The sequence below is a fragment of the Dipodomys merriami genome, unplaced genomic scaffold, assembly GCF_024711535.1.
Source record: "Dipodomys merriami isolate MVZ:Mamm:240054 unplaced genomic scaffold, mDipMer1.0.p SCAF_5, whole genome shotgun sequence".
NCBI classification, from domain to species: domain Eukaryota; kingdom Metazoa; phylum Chordata; class Mammalia; order Rodentia; family Heteromyidae; genus Dipodomys; species Dipodomys merriami.
The window spans coordinates 60,930,421-60,953,914 of NW_027206068.1; the positions used below are offsets into that span (position 1 = coordinate 60,930,421).

The window sequence follows — 23,494 nt, forward strand, 5'->3', positions numbered from 1 at the left end:
AAAAAAGACTAATGCTCTACTACTTTAAGCCACTGCACTACTTCCAGTTTTCTGGTGATTAACTGGAGATAACAGTCTCATGGACTTTCCTGCCCCGGCTGGCTTTGAACCATGCTCCTCAGAGCTCAGCCTCCTGAAGAGCTAGGATTATAGATATGTATTTCTAGTTTTATGTTCTTCTTTGTGCCAGTACTGGGGCCTGAATTCAGAGCCTGAGTGCTGTCCTTCAGTTTTTTCACTTAAGGCTGATGCTCTACCACTTGAGCTACAGTTCTGACTTTTGGTGGTTAATTGGAGATAAGCGCCTCTTGGAAGCCGGGCGTTGGTGGCTCATGCCTATAATCCTAGCTATTCAGGAGGCTGAGATCTGAGGAACACGGTTCAAAGCCAGCCCAGACAGGAAAGTCCGTGAGACTCTTATCTCCAATAAACCACTAGGAAAACCTAGAAAACAGAAATGGCGCTGTGGCTCAAGCGGTAGAGCATTCACCTTGAGCTGAAGAGCTGAGGGATAGCGCCCAAGCCCAGAGTTCAAGCCCTATGACCAAAAAAAAAAAGTCTCTTGGACTTCAAACCATAATCCTTATAAAGCTAGACTCGTGAATAGCTAGGATTACAGGAGTGGGCCACCAATGGCTGTCTTATGTTCTCCTTATTTATTTATTTAATTTTGCTTGTCATTATAAAGGTGACATACAGAGGGGTTACAGTTACATAAGTCAGGTAATGAATAAATTTCTTTTTAGAGAATGTCATACTTCTTTTACTCTCTCTTGTTTTTCCTTCCTATACTCACCCACAAGTGTCTAGTGAGTATTTCTGCTTCATTTGTTCACCTTTTGTCCCTCTTTTTCTGTGCCCCTCTTATCCTCACAAATTTTATTTTTATGCCAGTCCCAGGGCTTCAACTCAGACCATAGACACTGTCCCTGAGCTTCTTCTGCTTAAGTCTACCACTTAAGCTAGAGCTCCACTTCTGGCCTTTTTTGGGTAGTTTATTGCAGATGAGAGAGTCTCATAAGTCTGGCACTGGTGGCTCATGCCTGTAATTCTAGCTACTCAGGAGGCTGAGATCTAAGGATTGTGGTTCAAAGCCAGCCTGAGCAGGAAAGTCTATGAGACTCTTATCTCCAATTAACTACCACAAAGCTGGAGTGGAGATGTGGCTCAAAGTGGTAGAGCATTAACCTTGAGCAAAAAAGCTCAGGGACAGTGCCCAGGGCTGAGCTCAAGCTCCACTACCTGGGCTGAATTTGAACTGGGATCCTCTGAATTCAACCTCCTGTGTAGGTAGGATTAGCTATGAGCCACTAGTGCCTAGATTTATTTTTATTTGAGACAGAGTCTTGCTATATAGCTGAGACTGTTCTCAATCTCATGACTGTCTGTAGAGAGCTGCGAGAGCCGCACCTGGAAGATGGTGCCGGCTTCCGCCCTCCGCCTTCCCGATGGCGAGTGCTCTCGTGGTAAACAACTCCTGATATGGCTAAGGCAAAGAATCTGGCTTGCTTCCGCGCACCTGAACCTATTGGTGGTTCCCACGTGGCGTATCAGGGTTGGCTACCCAGCGGGTACTTAAGGCTGTGGGGAATTCTCCCCGGGGTGGGGGTCACAAGATTAAAAAAAAAAGGTCCTGAATAAACGGCAGAGAGAAGAGTCCGGTGTCGCGTCTCCTTGCTGGTCGAGGCGGTAGCGACAACTGTCCTTTCACATTCCTGAAAATATTCTTATTTTCTTCCCATTTCCTCCCTTTCTTTCTTCCTCCCTCCCATTTTCCTTCCTTTTCTGCTTTCCTTTCTTTTACAATATCAGTGTTAGAACTCAGTACTTGCTTGGCTTGCTTAACTGGTGCTCTACAACTTGAACTAAGGATCCAGGCTCAGATTTTTGCTGGTTATTTTAGAGATAAGAGTTTCACAGACTTTGCTGCCTAGGCTAGCTTCAAACTGTGATCCTTCAGATTTTAGCCTCCTCAGTAGTTAGAATAACAGGCAAGAGCCACTGGCTTCTTTCATTGCCCCCCCACCCCCACCCCCCGCGCCTCTTTTTTTTTTTTTTTTTTCTGTTTTTCTCCTTTTGTCTCTGTTTTTGATTTCTGAACCCTTTGTCTTGTACATGTTTATCTGATTTGGGGAGGGGAAATGGAAGCATGGAAACTGTGGGACAAAGGGTGAACTAATTCAGCAGTGATACTCACTAGACACTACGTTAGAACTATATAACTTGGGGGGGGGCGGGACAAGATTTGGGAGAGAAAAAAACTGGGAGAAAATGAGTGACACTATTCAAAAAGAAATGTACTTATTACCTGATTATTAACTGTAATCCCTCTTTACAAAAAAAAAAAATACAAAAAAACCCACAAAAACAAAAAACTAGACTTTAGTAAGTTTGTCTCCTCCCTCACTGTTGTCCTATTAGTTTGAAATATTTACTCTTTCCCCAGACTCTAACCCAGAGGAACAGATGATAAAATCTTTAATTGCTGGGCTGGGAATATGGCTTAGTGGTAGAGTGCTTGCCTCACATGCATGAAGACCTGGGTTCAATTCCTCAGAAAAAGCCGTAAGTGGCCGTGTGGCTCAAGTGGTAGAGGAAAAGAAACTCAGGGACAGTGCCCAGGCCCTGAGTTTAAGCCTTAGGTCTGGCAAAAAAAAAAAAAAATTGCTTTCCCCTTGGCCAGCCATCTGTCCTATCTTTAAGTACACCGTATACTTTTGGCCATAGAAGCAGGTAGGGCTCATACCTTTTTCTCCGTGCTCACATGAAGGCCTGGCCTGCTGTTATGCCCAGTGAAGGCTACTGCGTGAGTGGACTCACCGAGCTGCTGGAAGAGCAAAGGCGAGCCCGTTTGGCTTTCCGGAGAGGGCTCGACGGTACGTCAAGGCCAGTGCTGTCTCCTGTTCCCATGCTTCGAGTCACTGGGCGGCTTCTGGTGGTAGGGCTGGCTGCCTCTGGCTCAGGCCGCTCAACCGGACTAGAAGAGTCCCAACTTCGGGTTCTAGAGACAATGAGACCTGGGCTCTTTTCAGTCTGAAAGAAAAAGGGGAGTACATAAGTGATGTTGATGGTTAAGATTGCAATTTCTTTCCAAGGCAGGTAAAGGCTAGTATTTTATAGTTTAAATGATAAAAACTCAGCTTTTTTTTTGGCCAGGCCCTTGAATTCAGGGCCTGGCCACTGTCCCTGAGGTTCTTTTGCTCAGGGATAGCATTCTACCACTTTAGCCACAGCACCCTGCCAGCTTTTTCTGTGTATGTGGTACTGAGGAATCCAACCCAGGACTATGCAGGCTAGCAAACCCTCTACCACTAAGCCACATTCTCAGCCAAAACTTAGCTTCTGAATTGCCTCCATACCCACCATCTTCACAGACTTTTTTTCTTTTTGTCAGTCATGGGACTGGAACCCTGGGCCTGGGCACTGTCCCTGAGCTCTTCAGCTCAAGGCTAGTGTTCTACCACTTGAGCCACAGTGCCACTTCCAGTTTTCTTGTAGTTAATCGGAAATGAGTCTCATAGACTTTCCTGCCTGGCTTTAAACTGTGATTCTCAGATCTCAGCTTCCTGAATAGCTAGGATTATAGGCATGAGCCACCAGCACTAAGCTAGACTATTCTATTTTGATGCTAAATTTCTAAAACACATTTAATTTTTCCACTAGTGAAGAGAAACATGATGAAAAAGCCTGCTGTTGGATGTGGTGGCACACGCTTGTACTCCCAGCTAGCCAGACAGGCAAAAGAAGTAAAACCCTATCTCAAAAACAAAATAAAGGGCTGGGATGGTGGCTCAGTGGTAGAGTGCTTGCCTTGCATGCATGAGGTCCTGGGTTCGATTCCTCAGCACCACATAAGCAGAAAAAGCTGGAAGTGGCGCTGTGGCTCAAGTGGTAGAGCACTAGCCTTGAGCTGAAGAGCTGAGGGACAGCACCCAGGCCCAGAGTTCAGGCCCCACAACCGGCAAGAAAAAAAAAAAAAAAAAAAGCAAAAGGACTAGGGGCATAGCTCAAGTAGGGTAGCATGGGTAAGGCCCTAAGCTCAATTCCCAGTACCACAAAAATTAACATAACAAAACAAAACATGGGTATGATGACTCACATCAGTAATTCAACTACTCAGGAACTGGAGATTAGGAGATTGTGTTTAAAGGCTGGCTTGTGCAAAAAGTTAGAAAGACCCCATCTCAATTAATAAGCTGGGCATGGTTTATATCTGAGGGTCTAGCTACACAGGCTGAAGGTTAGGAGGATCATGGTGTGAAGCTGGACCTAGGGAAATACTTGAGACCCTACCTGAAAAATAACTAGAGCCAAGAAAGGAGGTGGGTGTGGCTCACATAGTAGAACGCCTACCTAGCTAGCAAGTGTAAGACCTTAAGTTTGGGGAAAAAAAGAAAAAAAAAAAAAGAGGTGAAGGCTATTTGTCAATTTCCAGTTTTCTATCACCAACACTCTTAGCAAGAATGCTGTTAAGCTATGTTAATACCTGATCTGAACCTGGGAAAAACGTGGCATCCTGGCTCCGGGTCATCATCCTCCTAGGAGATTCAGGCACTAGAGGGAAGCGATCTGGCCGACCCTCGGTGCCTGAAACGGGGGAGCTGGAGAAGCCAAAGGACGCATCCAGGTCAGTCACAGACGACTCGATCTGCTGGAAGCCCCAGAGTCCCACCTTCCGCATACACTGTGAGCATGTCATCAGGGAGAGCTGCATGGGTTCCAAAGAAGAACTAGGAAGAAGCGGCAAAGAAAGTGTGGGTTTCCTAAGGGGCCAATTCCATGTGCAATGACTTACATGTTTTACCTCACCAAACCAATCTCAACTGATCTAGTGGGCTGGACCCATGTCCCCCTAGAGCCCGGTCCCCTTATTGCAGAACCTCAGCTCTGTCGCCACCCACATATTTTCTACGTATTTTGGTGTGCTCTCTTTCCCATATTTATTTTTTTGGAGGGGTTATGGTTTTTTAACCGTCAAAGGGTTGTATGAGAGGGTTACAATTTGACATTTCTCCTTCTGTCCAATGAATTTTGATCAGTCACCCCTTCCATCATTCTTTGCCATCTCTCCTACCCCTTTCCCTGGAGGCCTGTCAACCACTTACTTTTTCTTTATGGACACTGAGTATTAATTAAGACTGTATTTGTCCTTGCCTATTCATCCACCACCTACCCATTACTCCCCCATTAGCTGAAACTATGTTTCAGTTTCCTGATATTCATTTTGTTGAACTACCTGTAACTATTAGAACTCCATGGAGTTTTACAGCTACATGTATTATACTTCAGTCAATGTCATAGTGATCTTGTATATATGCCCTTGTATGATTTACCCTGTGTGTGTAATGGGAGGTTATATATTGATTCTAAGATCCCCAAGGCTACTTTGAAGTTTCTTTCATAAAGCTGTTCTGTCCTCTTAAATTCCTTTGTTAACTACTGCAGAAAGCATGTCTGGGGTAAACCAAGGTCAGTTCTGACAGCCTTCACCTCAGAGAGGCCAGCCAAACTGGCAGCTGGGATGGAAACACCAACCAGGGGCATGTCGGGGACTCCAGGCTGGTGACTCCTTTGCTACCTCTCATCAATTGAACTTATTTTCCTTCCTTTCATTTTCTTTCTATTCTTAGAGAAGAGCTTCACTGTTTATGGGAACACAAGTTCCCAGGTGGGAACTGGGAATACGAGACAGGAAACTTAGGTGTAAATACCATGCCTTCCCAAATTTGGATTCTCCCCTCCTCCCACCACTAATGTTTGCTTTGTTTCTTTTCTCACAGAAAACATCATCTGATTTCCAAATATGACCAGTGACTAGAATATATAGGTATGCATTATTGTCATGGTTTACACTCCTAGACAGAAGTAGCTGACTAACCTCCATGCCCAGCCACACAGAGAGAGAACACAGGCAGTGACTTGGACTTGGATGTCTGAACCTAATTTGCTTGCTGTTTTCCTCTCCTCAGTTACAGGGTCAAGTTCATCTTCAAGCAAATGTAGCAGATGACTGATCTTGTCTTCTGTCAAGCACTGAAGAGAATGAAGGTTAAAAAAAAACTTGAAGTTTTACTCACGATAAAAAGAAAATGTATTCAAGATAATGCAGGTAGATGGGAAAAGGCAGAATCCAGAGTAGAAAGGGCAAATATGAAGGCAGCATTTCCACAGAGAAGACTTATTCTAGGACAGGGCTAAGGGGTCAAATAGCAGCTTTCAGAACTGCTGACCTGCTGACCCAGAAATGGAGGTGGTTTTCCAGGAATTACCAAACTAATTTTTTTCAACTTACCAATTGTAGTTCTTTCTAAAAATCTAAAACTTATGAAATTCAAACCCAAACAACAAAAATAGTTGTTTTTTTTTTTTGGCCAGTTCTAGTACTTGAACTCACAGCCTGGGCATTGTCCCTGAGCTTCTTTTTGCTCAAGGCTAGTATCTAACACTTGAGCCACAGCACTTCTGGCTTTTTCTGTTTAGATGGTACTGAGGAATTGAACTCAGGGCTTCATCATGCATTCTGGGCAAGCACTCTACCACTAAGCCACATTCCCTGCCCTGAAAATAGTGCTATTTATGTCTTAGTCTGACACTGAATTTACTTTCTGACAAAACAGAGTTTGCCAGCCTTAATTTTTGTGCTAAGCATAATAAAGAACTATGGGAGATGGGAGTTGCCTTGACCAGGGACAGTGTGATATTTACAACAGACACTAGAGGTTAATAGTTGACTGCTAAAATCTCCAGCATAATGTTAATGAAGGAGAGTCTGGGAATGTGGCTTATTGGTTGGGTTTGTTTCCTCAAGTACCACATAAACAGAAAAGGCCAGGGGGGCTGGGAAGGTAGCTCAGCGTAGAGTGCATGCCTTGCAAGCATGAGACTCTGGGTTCCATTCCTCAGCACCACATAAACAGAAAAAGCCGGAAGTGGCACTGTGGCTCCAGTGATAGAGCGCTAGCCTTGAGCTGAAGAGCTGAGGGACAGCGCCCAAACCCAGAGTTCAGGCCCCATGACCGGCAAAAAAACAAAAAAAAAACAAAACAGAAAAGGCCAGAAGTGGTGCTGTAGCTCAAGTGGTAGAGTGCTAGCCTTGAGGAAAAGAAGCTCAGGGACAGTGCCCAGGTCTAGAACTGGCAAAAAACAAACAAACAAACAAAAAAAAACAAGCAAGCAAAATAATCAGTTTTTACTTCCTAAATTACACATATCTTCACAGAGGACTTACAGGCTGATAATATGGGTCAGTAACATTCAACTTCAGAGAACAGATAGGCCAGAACATTTCAATGCATCTATTCCTAGGAAAAGGGAGTTTTCTGGTCCCCTAGTAATTGGGAAAATGGTATGTAATAAACCATTTGCAAGCTGTATGCTGGTGGCTCTCTCCTATAATCCTAGCTACTCAGGAGGCTGAGATCTAAGGATCGAGGTTTGAAGCCAGGCCAGGCAAAAAACAAAAACAAACCAAAAAAACCTGTGAGACACTTTTTTTTTTTTTTTTTGCCAGTCCTGGGGTTTGAACTCGGGCCTGGGCACTGTCCCTAAGCTTCTTTTGCTCAAGGCTAGCCACTCTACCACTTGAGCCACAGCCCCACTTCTGGCCTTATGTGGTACTGAGGAATCCAACTCAAGGCTTCATGCATGCTAAGTACATACTCTACCACTCAGCCACATTCCCAGCCCCAAAATCTGGGACTCTTACCTCCAAATAACCAGCAAAAGTCAGAAGTAGATCTGTGACTCAAGTGCTAGAACATTAGCCTTGAGCAAAAAAGCCAAGTGAGAATATGAGGCCTTGACTTCTAGCTCCAGTACAGGTATAAATAAATACATAAACAGACCATTTGCAGTCACATTTCAATATTTTCTATCAAATAGTCAAATCAAGATAAAATCGAATTTATGCCACTGAAAGAACCATTCTAAATGTTGAAATGGAACTTATTTACTCATACTCTCCATAGCTGCTCCTCTGGTTGTTCTTTTCCTAACACTCTGCTTCCTCTTAGCATTAAAAGAAATGCTTTGCTACAAACACTGGTGACACCTGGAGGCCATTATAATCCTGCCAAGAAAAACTCACCATGTTCTTCAAGTCCTCTGACCTCAAGGAAGGAAGCTGAATGTCCAAGTGACAAAGGCTTTGAAAACGATCTAGGAATTCATTAACAAGGATAGAAGGCTCATCCAATGGCAATGTCCCAAATCGATCTATGGACAAAATAAGAAAATTACACTGGTGTTAACAAGTAAACATAAATAGAACAATTAGAGAAATGTGAAATGGAGGAGATAAGATATTAGACAATATTAAGAAATTATTGTGCTCTGTTCACAAAAACCAAACAACATGAGCCAGGCAATGGTGTCTCATGCCTGTAATCCTAGCTGAGAGGAGGCTGAGATGTAAAGATCACAGTTTGAAGCCAGCCCAGGCAGGAAATCCTAGAGTCTTATCTCCAATAAACTACTTAGAAAAGGCTGGGAAGTAGTTCTGTGGCTCAAGCGAGAAAGCACTAGCCTTAAGCCAAAGAAGCTCAGTTCAAGCTGAGTTAAAGCCCCAGGACCAGCATAAAAACAAACAACAAAGGTGCCCAACAACACATGAATGAATAAAAAAAAGACGAATACATAAATATATTTATATAATATATAAAAGCCATAAAGAGAAATGGCATTGTGTCATGTGTAGGAAAATGGATGAATTGGAATGTAACATATTACATCATATTGAGCAAGCCAAATTAAGCTAAAAAAAAAAACCCAACAAAACAGATAATATATGTTTTTGTTATTTGTGGAAGCCAGACCTAAAAGACATACATACTCATAGACATGAACAAACATACATATAGTCCCCTATACATAACTACTTATATAAACACAGAATATGGCTAAGAAGGTAGCTTAGTGGTAGAGTGCTTGCCTAGCAAGCATGAAGTTCTGGGTTCAATTCCTCAGTACCACATAAATAGAAAAAGCCAGAAATGGCACTGAGACACAGAGTACCAGCCTTGAGCAAAAGAAGCTCAGGGACAGTGCCCATGCCCTGAGTTCAAGCCACAGGACTGGCAAAAAAGTAAAATAAAATAAACACAGAACTGAATCTCAGGGACTACTTAGGAGGAAAAGGGAAGGGAGAAGGAAAAAAGAAAAAGAGTAATTTTATAATACATTCCAAGTACATATGCAAAGCTTATTGAAAGTTGTTATCAATAGGGATGTGGGGGCCAGGAGAGAGAAAAAGGTTCTGTGTGTATGAGGGGTTGGTAATAGCAGAAGGGGGATGGGCTAACAAGGAGGATGAAAGATGATGAATATGGCAAAAATAGATTATTTGTAACTTTGAAAATTGAACAATGACACCTGCTGAAATTGTTTTGGGAAGGAGAAGGGAGAGTGATATATAAATTATATAATGTTCTATGTAATATAATTTTATATAATTTAACTTAAAAGATCTACAGATTAATAGAGGATCTTGGAACTAATCCCTCACGGCTAACAAGAGATGACTGTAACAACTTTCATAAAAATACTTGCTATCAATTTAAAAAAATGAATCATTTTACTAAATATGTTCCTTTTACTTAGCATATGTGAAATGCTGGGTTCAATCCCAGCACTACAAAAAAGAAAATGAAAAGGCAGGAGCCAGTGGCTCATGCCTTTGTTTCTTTTTTTGTTTTGTGTCAGTCTTGGGGCCTAAACTAAGTGCTTGGGCACTGTCCCAGTGAAGTGCCTGGCTTCATGCCTGTATATTTACTCAGGAGGCTAAGATCTAAAGGACTGAGGTTTGAAGCCAGACTAGGTAGAAAGTCCTCATGACTGCATCTCCACAAAATCAGCAAAAGGCTTGGCTAGAGGTGTAGCTCAAATAGTAGAATGCCAATCAATAAGCAAGCACAAGGCCTTGAGTTCAAAACTCAGGACTAGGGCTGGGAATGTGGCTTACTGGTAGAGTGCTTACCTAGCAAGCATGAAGCCCTGGGTTCCATTCCTCAGCACTACATAAACAGAAAAACCGAAAGTCGTGCTGTGGCTCAAGTGGTAGAGTGCTAGCCTTGAGCAAAAGAAACTCAGGGACAGTGCCCAGGTCCTGAGTTCAAGCTCCAAGACTGGCAAAAGCAAAAAAAAAAAAAACACCTTCCCCCGACACACACAGAAAAAAACCTCAGTACTACATTGTCCAAAAAGAAATGTACTCATTACCTAACTTATAAAATGGCAACTCCTGTGTACAACACCTTAATAATAACAATAAAAATGTAAATGTAAAATAAAAACCTCAGTACTAGCAAAACAATAAAAGGGGAAGACATTAAAGACACAGACATTAAAAAAAAAATCAAGGAAAAGCTGGGCATGAAAAAGGTTGGGAGGGCGGGGCGCTGGTGGCTCACGCCTATAATCCTAGCTACTCAGGAGGCTGAGATCTGAGGATCGAGGTTCAAAGCCAGCCCGGGCAGGAGAGCCTGTGAGACTCCTATCTCCAATAAACCACCAGAAAGCCGGAAGTGACGCTGTAGCTCAAGTGGTAGAGAGCTAGCCTTGAGCTGAAAAGCTGAGGGACAGTGCCCAGGCCCAGAGTTCAAGCCCCATGGCCGACAAAAAAAAGAAAAAGGTTGGGAGGCAGAGTCAGGATTACAGATTGGAGGCCAGCTCAGACTGCAAGTTGAGATCTTATCTCAAAAGAACCAAAACCAAGCAGGTGCCAATGGCTCACACCTGTAAGCCTAGCTACTGAGGAGGCTGAGATCTGAGGATCATGGTTCAAAGCCAGCCTGGGCAGGAAAGTCCATGACAGGAAGTGGAGCTGTGGCTCAAGTGGTAGAGCACAAAAGCTCAAGAGACAGCACCTCAGGCCCTGAGTTTAAGGCCTAAAACTAACACACACACACTTGAAGCCAGCCCAGGCAGGAAAGTCTGCAAGACCCTTATCTCCAATAAACTACTTAGAAAAAGCTGGAAGTGGCGATGAGGCTCAAGTCATAGAGCACTAGCCTTGAGTACAAAGAAACTTAGGGACAGTGCCTCCTAGGCCCTGAGTTTAAACCCCAGGGTCTGTGGGGGGAGGGAGGGGTTGGAGATTTTTGTCTCCAATTAACCAGCAAAAAAATGATGGATTAGAGGCATGGCTCAAGTGGTAGAGCACTAACTGAATGAGCAAACAAGATCTTAAGTTCAACCCTTGATAGAGATAAAACAAAACAAAAGATATGAATCAACCTCAAAAGTGAGGTCTGGAAAGAAATTAGATATCCCCAAGGAAGCGAAAGCTGTGAATGGGGTCAAGAAAGAAAAGCACATAGCAACAAGAGCTGAGGACCTGGGCTGGGAAGGTGGCTCAGTGGTAGAGTGCTTACCTTGCATGCCTGAGGCCCTGGGTTCAATTCCTCAGCACCACGTAAGCAAAAAGAAAAAAGCCGGAAGTGGCGCTGTGGCTCAAGTGTTAGAACGCTAGCCTTGAGCTGAAGAGCGGAAGGACAGCGCCCAGGCCCAGAGTTCAGGCCCCACGACCGGACCCCCTCCAAAAAACAAAACAAAAAAAAAACCCAACCATATCTAACCTGCACCAATCCTTGATTAAGGTATATAAAAAGGTATGGATGAACATTGTTGCTTTGTAATATGAAGGAAGAATTTTGTACTTGGTGAGATTTCCCCACCAGAGGGCTCTGCTGTTTCTGAAGGTCTCAGCAGAAATATGTTTGCATGACCAACAAAATGTTTTAATATTACAGGGGATACTAGGTTGAGGGCTCTTTTATTCAGAAGTCCTCAGCATACACACCAGAATTGTGTCCTGACACCCCGTGGTACTGGGAAGAAACCTGAAGCATGGACTTGGCCCTTCCTGATACCTGGCTGAGGCAGCCTTGGGTTGGGGTGATGTCTTACCTCAGTGCTGGGAGTCTTCCATAGCCATCATTAGTGCAACTAGTGAACCTTCCCTTTACAGGAACCAAGGTAAAATAGGAAGTGCCCAATGGGTAGAAGTAGAATTTGGAACCAGAGAAAACTATAGACGTGGCAATCTTTTAGTTCTTAGTTTCCTCACCCCAAACAACTAATTGAGGACAGCTGCCTCCCAGGGCTCGTGTGAGGATTCAACAGGACAAGCTCCACACTGTGAAGCCTACTGTACAACACAAGCACTTGATAAAGTTAAAACATAAAATGAAAATGTAAATGAATACAAGTTCTTGAAAAGTACAAATTGAGGAAAAACAAACTTCAAAGACTAGGTTTTTTATAAAGTAATGAACAATATTAGAGGAGAGATCTAGGAGAGTTGACAAGTGGAAATTGTCAAGTACCTGGAGAGGGGCTGTCTGGCCAGAAACAGAACTTTTCATGAGCAGTGTACAATGATTTTCTCAGTTCAGCACAGCGTTCCTTATCTGAAATCCACACAGGTAACATGACTTAAAAAACACTACACAGATTCAAAAGCCAAAGCCAAAGAGCTAAAAGACTGCAAATGTAACTACAGATAAAACGAGAGAATTAAAAAATATAAAAAGCAGTAGCAATATGATCTCAAAATTGTTCACAAAGTAAGTTAAACTGAGATCCTAAGATCAACACAAACGAATTACATAAATTATTGGGACATTTCAAAGTGTGAGCCTCCTAAAAATCCTGTTTCTTTGTCCAAAATTATAAATTAAAAATAAACATTCCACAGATTGACCCATTGCAACAATGAGAAGAACAAGATGCTATGTCAAAAATCGAATGTTAGGGCTGGGAAGGTGGCTCAGTGGTATAGCGCTTGCCTTGCATGCATGAGGCCCTGGGTTCGATTCCTCAGCACCACATAAGCAAAAAGAAAAAAGCCGGAAGTAGTGCTGTGGCTCAAATAGTAGAGCGCTAGCCTTGAGCTGAAGAGCTGAGGGACAGCGCCCAGGCCCAGAGAGAGACCGGACCCAAACCACCCCCCCCAAAAAAAAAACTAACTTTACAATTCAGGTGGGAGGGGGGGGAGTGTAGTTGAGGAGGTGGGAGGGATAGGATGGTAGGGGAAAAACAAAGAAGGAGGCAACAATGCTAGACACGAAATATACTCATTACTTTGTTCATGTAATTGTAACTCTGTACAGTATTTTCACAATAAAAAACATTTAAAAAATAAACATTCTACTATCAATTACTTAGAATATATTAAGTCAATTTATCAAGCCAACTTAGGAGCTGCCTGGAACTACATAGCCTAGGCTAGTCTTACTTAAATCCTCCATCCTGCTTCAGTGTCCTGAATGTTAGCATTTCAGGTGTGTCCCATATTGCCAGTTCTAAAACTACTGAGTCTTTGATCGTGGAGGAAAATGTAATCTCTACTTTATACTTACATCTGTCAAAGTCAAAAGCTGGCTGTAAACTGGCACAGAGAAAAGCTTGGCAGCTGGAACATTTGAGCATGTCACATTCAACTGTGACCCAGCCATATTTCGCACAGACAAGTGGAGATAGCTCAGGGGGCTTCCCTGCCCATTTCAAAGAGTATTTATGTTAAGAAAAGCAAGAGTACAAGTATATAACAGTGACTAAAACAGAATTAAAATTTTAATAAACACAGTTATGAGGTAAGCAGTAAGAAAAATTATAGACCGGACTGGGAATATGGCTTAGTGGTAGAGTGCTTGCCTCACATGCAAGAAGCCCTGGGTTCCATTCCTTAGTACCACATAAACAGAAAAAGCTGGAAGTGGTGCTGTGACTCAAGTGGTAGAGTGCTAGCCTTGAGCAAAAGAAGCTTAGGGATGGTGCCCAGGCCCTGAGTTCAATCCCTAGGACTGGCAAAAAAGGAAAGAAAAATTACAGACCAATTTCAAAGTATATACTTTGCAAAATGATGAAGGTCATTTGAGCATCAAGCAGAGTAATACATTAACTTTTGCCTCTAGGAAGCGTTACACACACACACACACACACACACACACACACACACACACACACACACACACACACACACACACACACACACACACACACACACACACACACACACACACACACACACACACACGAATGTGTCTGCATTTATATACATATATATTACTGTTTTTGTGTGCCAGTATATATATTACTGTTTTTGTGTGCCAGTTCAGGAGATAGATCTTTTTTTTTTTTTGTCGGTCATGGGCTTGAAATCTGGGCCTGCCCATTGTTCCTGAGCTCTTCAGCTCAAAGCAAGCACTTACCAATTGAACCACAGAGCCACTTCCAGTTTTCTGGTGGTTTTATTGGAGATAAGCGTCTCATGGACTTTCCTGCCTGGACTGGCTTTGAACTGTGATCCTCAGATCACAGCCTCCTGAGTAGCTAGGATTATGGGCGTGAGCCACCAGTGCCCTGCGGGGATAGATCTTAAGTCTTTCACTCTCTCACTTAGCTTTTGCTCCTGGCTGGCACTCTACATTGCGCCATGCCCCTAGTTCAGGCTATTTTTTAAAAAATTTTGTTGGTCATGGGGCTTCAACTCAGGGCCGGGCTCTATCCCTGAGACATTTTGCTCAAGGCTAGTGCTCTACCACTTTGAGCCACAGTGCCACTTCCAGTTTTTGATGGTTAACTGGAGATGAGAGTCTCCCGGGATCTTTTCTGCCCCAGCTGGCTTCAAACTATGATTCTCAGATTTTAGCCTCCTAGGATTACACGTGTGAGCCACTGGCACCCAGCCAGTTCAGGTTTTCTTTTTGCAAGTTATATGGAGATAAGAATCTCCTTCATAGTGGCGCTGTGGCTCAAGTGGTAGAGTGCTTGCCTTGAGCTGAAGAGCTGAGGGACAGCACCCAAGCCCAGAGTTCAAGCCCCACGACCGACAAAAAAAAAAAAAAAAAAGAATCTCCTTCATTTGTTTGGCCAAGCTGGCTTCCAACGTTAGCCTTTGAGTAGCTAGGATTATAGACATGAGCCACCAGTACCTGGCTAGTTCTCTGTATTTCATATGATTCAAATGTTTACTTTATAGCATATGAGTAGTTCTACCAATTTGTGAGGCTGAGACAGGAGGATTACTTGAGCCCATGAAGATAAGACCACCCTGGACAACATATAAAAACTCATAAAAAACCAACAACAAAACTACATTTTATTACTGATTGTAGAATGGAACACAGAGGCTATTCACTTTCATTCAATCTGAAATTATAGGAACTTTAAAACACTAGTGAAAGCAGGAAGAATTGCCTAAGCAATAAAGGACGGTCAACGTAAAAAATACAGATATGACTGTTACCATTGATCTATATTCTCCTATGGCACCACATCCATTAGTTCCAAAAAGTAAAAATTATCAGATAAACACGGGTAGCTCATGCCTATAATCTTAGCTAATGAGGATCAAAGTTCGAAGCCAACCTGGGCAGAAAAGTCCATGAGACTCTTATCTCCAATTAACCACTAAGAAGCCAGGTGGAGTTTTAGCTCAAGTGGTAGAGGCTAGTCTTAAGCAAAAAAGCTAAGGGATCGCACACGGCCCGGAGTTCAAGCCCCAAGACCAGCACAAAAAGGGAAAAAAAAAAACCAAAAACATTTGTCTTTGTGAGGGTGGGAGGAAAGAACAGAAATGGAGGGACAAAGAGTAACAAACACAGCAGTAGAACTCACTAGACACTATGTTCAAAATGAACTGTATACAACTTGTGGGTAGGATAGGAGGAAAAAACTGGGATAAAGTGAAGGAAGGGGTGACACTTTCCAAAAAGAAATGTACTCATTACCAGACTTATAAAAGTGTAATCTCTGTATATCAGATTCATGATAACAAAACATTTTTTAAGAGGAAAAAAAGGAAAACACTAATTTTCATAGCCAGATATAGTGTTTCATGCTTGTAAATGTAGCAAATCAGAAAGCTAAGGGGGGGAGGTACTGTAGCTCAAGACAAGTTTTTGAGACCTCCCCCCATCTCAACCAATAAAAAAGCTGGGTGCTATGATGTGTACCTGTCATACCAGCTACACAGGAAGCATAAAACAGGACTACAATGTAAGACAGATTAGACAAAAAGGAAGACTTTATTTGAAGAAATAACTAAAGCACAAAGGGCTGAAAGTGTAGCTAGGTGGCCGAGCACCTGTCTTGCAAGCACAAGGCCCTGATTTCAAACTTGTAATTGCTACAACAAATTTTTTCATTATTCTCCCAAGTTTATCATTTATTAATAGGTGGGTAATGTTTTTTATATAGTTGAAAGTATCTACAAGCATGCTCTTAGGAAAGAATCCTTAAACATTTACTGATGCTTGGGCTGGGAATATAGCTTTTGGGTAGAACACTTGTCTAGTATGCATAAGGCCCTTGACTCATTCCCTACTACTTAAACCAAAAAACAAAAAGAGAGCCAGGTGCTGGTGGCTCACACCTATATTCTTAGCTACTCAGAAGGCTGAGATCTGAGGATCACCATTCAAAATCAGCCCAAGCAAAAAAGTTCATGAAAGACTCTTAACTCCAGCCGGGTGCTGGTGGCTCACGCCTGTAATCCTAGCTACTCAGAAGGCTGAGATCTGAGGATCTCGGTTCAAAGCCAGCCTGGGCAGGAAAGTCTGTGAGACTCTTATCTCCAATAAACCACTAGAAAACTGGAAGTGGTGCTGTGGCTCAAGTGGTAGAGTGCTCACCTTGAGCTGAAGAGCACAGGGCCCAGAGTTCAAGCCCCATGACCGACCAAAAAACAAACAAATGACTCCAAACAAACAATGACTCTCTAAATGACTACGAAAAAAAGCCAGAAGTGGAGCTGTGGTTCAGGTGCTACACTGATAGCCTTCAGCAAAATAGCTCAGTACAGCACCCAGGCTCTGAGTTCAAGCCCCAGGACAGGGACACACACATAAAAAAAGAGAAACAATACCATTAAAAACAATGCAAGAAAGTTGTTGTTTTTTTTTTCTGTCAGTCATGGGGTTTGAACTCTGGGCTTGGGCGCTGTCCCTGAACTCTTCAGCTCAAGGCAAGCATTCTACCACTTGAGCCACAGTGCCACTTCTGGTTTTCTGGTGGTTAACTGGAGATAAGAGTCTCACTTTCCTGCCCCGGTTGGCTTTGAACCATGAGCTTCAGATCTCAGCCTCCTGAGTAGCTAGGATTACAGGCGTGAGCTACTGGTGCCCTGCTGCAAGAAGTTTTATAGTTATAAAAAACAAACAACAAAAAAAACTTCTTTTCATTTTGGGGTGGGGCTGAGACCAACACTGGAACTCTGTACCTGATGCTTTTGCTCACTGACTAGCGCTCTACTGAGCCATGCCTCCAACCCCAGAAATTTGAAAAGTATTCTAAAATCAGCAAAAGAAGGAATGAAAGCTAAAAAGTAGAATGTATATATAAATGTTAAAGTGCAAGTAGCTCTTGGCTATAATTCTATGTACTGAAGAGGGAGACCTGGAGGACTAAAGCTAGCCTGGGCAGAAAAGTCTGCACGATTTCATATCCAATTAACCAGAAAAAAGTTGAGCTGAAGTGAGGTAAGCCAAGTTCAGAAAAACAAACAGTGCGAGTTTTCTTTCATATGCAAAGCTAGATCTAAAATACACTGGGGGAAGTGGCGCTGTAGCTCAAGTGGTAGAGCGCTTGCCTTGAGCTGAAGAGCTGAGGGACAACGCCCAGGCCCAGAGTTCAAGCCCCACGACCGACAAAAAAAAATAAATAAATAAAAAAAAAAAAAAATAAAATACACTGGGACATGATAAATTATACAGGACTCTACGCATTCATACAACCAAAGGAAGACACCCTTAGGAGAGAAACACAAAGGTGCAATGCCTATGTTCATTTTATCACACAAAATAATATTTATTGAAAAGAACTCTAGGTAATGGAAGCAGGAGATTTTTCTTTGTTGCTATTTTTGTTCTTTGTCTTGTTTGTCCATTTATTTGTCTATTGGAGAGTAAAGGGAGGTACAGAAATGGAGGGACAAAGGATGGACAAATGCAGCAGTGGGACTCACTAGACACTATATGGGAAATAAACTATACGGCTGGGAATGTAACTTAGTGGTAGAGTGCTTGCCTAGCAAGCACAAAGCCCTGGGTTCGATTCCTCAGTACCACATATACAGAAAAAGCTGGGAAGTGGCACTGAGATTCAAGGGGTAGAGTGTTAGCCTTAAGCAAAAGAAGCTCAGGGACAGTGCCCAGGCCCAGAGTTCAATCCCAGGACTGGCAAAAAATAAAATAAACTATATAACTTGTGGGTGGGGACAGATGGGAAAAACTGGGGGAGAGAGAGAAGGGGTGACATTCTCCAAAAAGAAATGTACTCAGGTAATGAGTACATTTACAAGTCATTACCTGACTTGTAAAACTGTAACCCCTCTGTACAACATCTTTATAATAATAATAATGATGATGATGATAATAATAATAATAAAAAGCTGGGCTGGGGGCTGACAAAAAAAAGTTCTTACCAAGATGATTTCAGGTTTTTTTGTTTGTTTGTTTGTTTTTGGTCATGGGTCTTGAACTCTGGGCCTGGGCACTGTCCCTCAGCAGTTCAGCTCAAGGCTAGTGCTCTACCACTTGAGCCATATTGCCACTTCCAGCTTTTTCTGCTTATATGGTGCTGAGGAATCAAACACAGGGCCTCATGCATGCAAGGCAAGCACTTTACCACTGAGCCACCTTCCCAGCCCATGATTTCAGTTTGAAACATCAGAATAAGCCATACATCAGTGGCTCATATCAGTAATACTAGCTACTCAAGAGGCTGAGATAGAGGATCAAGGTTGGATGTCAACCTGGGCAGAAAAGTCTTACCTCCAATTAGCCAGGCATAATGCCTCTGATCATTTAAAATACGAATTCCAGGATATAGAAACATGGGTTTTTGTTGTTGCTGTTGCTATTGGTGGTGGTGGTGGTAGTTGTGTTGATAGATTTTTTTTTTTTTTGCCAGTCCTGGGGCTTGAATTTAGGGCCTGGGTGCTGTGCCTGAGCTACTTTTTGCTCAAGGCTAACACTCTACTTCTTCAGCTACAACACCACTTCTGGCTTTTTCTGATTAAGTGGTACTGAGGAATCTAACCCAGGGCTTTATGCACGTTAGGCAAGCACTGTACCATGAAGCCACATTCCCAGCCCTGATAGTTATTTTTTGGGGGGTCCGGTCGTGGGTCCTGAACTCTGGGCCTGGGCACTGTCCCTCAGCTCTTCAGCTCAAGGCTAGCGCTCTACCACTTGAGCCACAACACCACTTCTGGCTTTTTTCTTTTTGCTTATGTGGTGCTGAGGAATCGAACCCAGGGCCTCGTGCATGCAAGGCAAGCGCTCTACCACTGAGCCACCTTCCCAGCCCAGCCCTGATAGTTTTTGTTTTTTGGGGGTTATGTTTATTGTTTTATCTGTCTTTTGAGGGGAGGGCAAAAGGGAGGTGCAGAAATAGAGCGAGGGAGGATGAACAAATGCAGACATGGTACTCGGTAGACACTGTGGAAAATGAACTATGCAACTTGTGGACAGAGACAGTAGTGAAGGAAGGAGTGACATTGTCTAAAAAGATACCTACTCATTACCTTACTTCTGAAATGGTAACTGTTCTGTACAATACCTTAATAATAACAATTATCTCTATAATAATAGTTATTATTATCTATCTCTCTATATATAGAGAAAAATCTACAGGAAAAAAAATATGGACTGAAGTGTGGCTTAAGAGGAAAAGTGCCAACTGTTTTTCTTGAGAGCCTGAGGTCCTGAGTTTAAGCTCTAGTACAAGCACCAAATAAAACAAAATAGCAGAGTAAGTAGTGTAGTATTCTAGAGGAATGATAATTCCAGGAGCAGGTGGAACTGCTTAGGTTCACTGAAAAAGGATATGGAAAATGTTTCAACTCTGTTAAAGAAGGCTTCTTTGCTGGTGGATTCCAATGGTGATTGCTCTGCTTCAGGCGATCCATTAACTGGCTGACCTTTGGGAGATGTGTCCTTCCTAAAATAAAGTAAAATGGTGGATAATCTTTCATTGTACCATTGTATCATCAATAGCAACATCATATCACCAATCACCAAAACTATATTTATACAGCATTGGAATTTGCCCTTGTTTAATAGGCACTCTACCTCTAGTCCACATTTCACTTTCAGCCCTTTTTGCTTTAGGTACTTTTTTGGGGATGAGTGGGGGGTGGGGTGGCTGGTCCTCGGGCTTGAACTCTGGGCCTAAGCACTGTCCCTGAACCTTTTTTGTTGTTGTTGTTGGTTGTGAGACTTGAACTCTGAGCCTGGGTGCTGTCCCTGAGCTCTTCAGCTCAAGGATAGCACTCTATCACTTGAACCACAGCACCACTTCCGGTTTTCTGGTGGAGATAAGAGTATGGAGGGTAGGGTGTTGGCGGGGAAGGTAGCTCAGTGGTAGGGTGCTTGCCTTGCATGCATGAGGCCTTGGGTTTGATTCCTCAGCAACACATAAGCTGGAAGTGGCATAGTGGCTCAAGTGGTAGAGAACTAGCCTTGAGCTGAAGAGCTCAGGGACAGTGTCCAGGCCCAGAGTTCACGCCCATGACCAACCAAAAAAAAAAAAAAAAAAAACAAGTCTCATGGACTTTCCTGCCCGGGCTGTATTTGAACCACTCAGATCTCAGCCTCCTGAGTGGCTAGGATTATAGGCATGAACTACTGGCGCCTAGCGTGTCCCTGAACTTTTGTACTCAAGGCTAGAGCTCTGCCACTTGAGCCATAGCTCCACTTTCGGTTTTTTAGTGATTAAATAAAGATAAAAGTCTCATGAAATCTCCTGTGCTTCCAACCACCATTTTCTGCTCAGCCTCCTGAATAATGAGGATTAGCCACTGATGCCCAGATGCTTTAGGCACTTTTTTGACAGGAAGGACCTCCATCCTATTTAAGCTTCCATAGGCTGGGAAGGTGGCTCAGTGGTAGAGCGCTTGCCTTGCAATACATGAGGCCCTGGGTTTGATTCCTCAGCACCACATAAGCAGGAAAAAAAAAAAAGCCAGAAGTGGTGCTGTGGCTCAAGTGGTAGAGTGATAGCCTTGAGCTGAAGAGCTGAGGAACAGTGCCCAGGCCCAGAGTTCAGGCCCCACGACTGGACACCCCCCCCCCCCAAAAAAAAAAAAAAAAAGCTTCCAGCTGTAATTGGGATTTAAGGCACATGCCACCGTTATTTGCTTTTTCTGTTGAGATTGGGGATAGGGTTCCTCCCAAACATTTTGCAAGGGTTGGCCTGTAATTGAGATCCTCTTGATCTCAGTTTCCGAACAGCTGAGATGACAAGTGTGCACCACCTCACCCAGCTACTGCAGATGAGATGAAGGTTTAGAAATATTTTTTGCCAGGCTGGTTCCGAACCCTTAATTCTCCTGATCTCTGTCTCCTGAGTAGCTAACATTACAGGCTTGAGCAACAAGTGTCCCTGCCTAGGAATATTTATTTATTTTTGTCGGTTGTGGGGCTTGAACTCTGGGCTTGGGTGCTGTCCCTGAGCGCTTCAGCTCAAGGCAAGCACTCTACCACTTAAGCCACAGAGCCACTTCCAGTTTTCTAGTGGTTTTATTGGAGATCAGAGTCTCACAGACTTTCCTGCCCGGGCTGGCTTTGAACCACGATCCTCAGATCTCAGCCTCCTGAGTTGTTAGGATTACAGGCGTGAGCCACCAGTGCCCGGTTTATTTATGTGTTTATTTATTTGCCAGACCTGGAGCTTGAACTCAGGCCAGTAATCCTGGCCTGGGAGCACTGTCCCTGAGCTTCTTTTGCTCAAGGTTAGCACTCAACCACTGGAGCAACAGCGCCACTTCCGGCTTTTTCTATTTATGTGGTACTGAGGAATCGAACCCAGGGCTTCATGGATGCTAGGCACTCCACCACTAAGCCACATTCCCGGCCCTAGGAATAAATTCTTTTTTTTGGGGGGGGGGAGGGGTCCTGTCGTGGGGCCTGAACTCTGGGCCTGGGCACTGCCCCTCAGCTCTTCAGCTCAAGGCTGGTGCTCTACCACTTGAGCCACAGCACCACTTCCGGCTTTTTTCTTTTTTCTTATGTGGTACTAAGGAATCGAACCCACGGACTCGGGCAAGCAAGGCAAGCGCTCTACCACTGAGCCACCTTCCCAGCCCATCTAGGAATAAATTCTTGAGAACTACATTCCAACATAAACGTGTTTAATTTGATCTCAAACTATTTGTTTTTATGCATTTAAGGTCTTTTTTTTTTTTCTGGAAAAGAAGTTCCTAAGCTTCCCCCACCAGAGTGTCAAATGGGTTCCACAGAAACGTTCTTTAGAACACCAACTAAGAGTGTCAGGCGCGCTCATTCAGTTAGCTGTAGCCCTTTTTTCCTTCCGAAGTCTTCTGACAAGACCCTGCAATCGACCAATCCTGGTAACCCCAGCCTCGCTCCGCGTGTAAGAACAATTAATCTCCACAGACGAACTCGCGGATGAAGAGAAGACACCCCCCCGCCCCCACTTTAGGCCTATCGTTCAGCGCCGGACGCAGGCAAGGACTGAAAAACTCACGCTTCTGCGCTCCCATCCTCCGGGGCAATCCCCTCGTCTATTAGCTGCCGAACTTTCTGGGGGGTTCCTTCAGGGGAACGAACGACTGTACCCCAATTCTTTTCAATTCCCGCGGCAAACGGCGTCTCCTCGCTGGGCGCCGCCATCTTGGTCCGTTGCAGAATTGCTTCCCCGGGTTCGAAGGCTCAGGAACTTCCGTTCTGGCAGGCTAGGATCCGCCTCCCGTGGCGGGAGTCGGCCTGTGCCACTTGAGCCACAGTTTCACTTCTGGCTGTTTGGTGATTCATTGGAGATAAGAGTCTCACAGAGCTTCCTGCCCTGGCTTGGAACTGGAGTCTCAGCCTCCTGTGTAAGCAAGGATTACAGACATGAGCCACCTATGTCTGACGTCAATGTTTTTTACTGATGGATTTAGATGATGGAGTTAGGGAGTTCATTACATTATTCTTTGTACTTTTGAATATGTTGGGAACGTATAACAAATAGCGAAACAAAAGCACATACTATGCTTTTAATTTCATGACTTGTTGGCTTTTTTTTTTTTGGTCGGCCTTGGGGCTTGAACTCTGGGCCTGGGCGCTGTCCTTCAGCTCTTCAGAGAGCGCTCTATCACTTGAGCCACAGTGCCACTTCCGGTTTTGTGGTTTATTGGAGATAAGAGTCTCACGGACTGTTCCTGCCCGAGCTGGCTTTGAACTGTGATCCTCAGATCTGAGCCTTCTGAGTAGCTAGGATTACAGGGCTGAGCCGCCGGTGCCTGGCTAATGTTACTTGTATTTATAAATTATTTATAAGTTCTTTACGCTTGCAGCACTTATATAGAAAATCAGGATAAATTTAAAATTAACTAGCCATAAAGTCCAGACAACTTATATTAACAACAGTAATATTAACTGGTATTGCTTTGCTAAAATATAATCATGGTAACTAGGTGCCAGTGGCTCACATCTGTAATCCTAGTATCTTGAGAGGTTGAGATCTGAAGATCACTGTTCAAGGACAG

At 43.5% G+C, this 23,494-nt stretch overlaps 1 protein-coding gene across 1 annotated transcript in view; it reads right to left on the minus strand.

The window, feature by feature from the left end:
- Zc3hc1 (zinc finger C3HC-type containing 1) overlaps nucleotides 1–22,659 on the minus strand; it is a 28,423-nt gene extending 5,764 nt beyond the window's left edge. Inside the window, exons 1-8 of the mRNA XM_069996758.1 lie at nucleotides 22,492–22,659; nucleotides 19,833–19,944; nucleotides 13,359–13,509; nucleotides 12,324–12,407; nucleotides 8,087–8,214; nucleotides 5,879–6,033; nucleotides 4,487–4,730; nucleotides 2,821–3,033 (exon numbers count right to left, since the gene is read on the minus strand). Coding sequence (XP_069852859.1) covers nucleotides 2,821–3,033; nucleotides 4,487–4,730; nucleotides 5,879–6,033; nucleotides 8,087–8,214; nucleotides 12,324–12,407; nucleotides 13,359–13,509; nucleotides 19,833–19,944; nucleotides 22,492–22,637 — 1,233 coding nt within the window. The 5' untranslated portion in view covers nucleotides 22,638–22,659. The remainder of the gene's footprint in view (nucleotides 1–2,820; nucleotides 3,034–4,486; nucleotides 4,731–5,878; nucleotides 6,034–8,086; nucleotides 8,215–12,323; nucleotides 12,408–13,358; nucleotides 13,510–19,832; nucleotides 19,945–22,491) is intronic.
- Nucleotides 22,660–23,494: the final 835 nt, after the last annotated feature.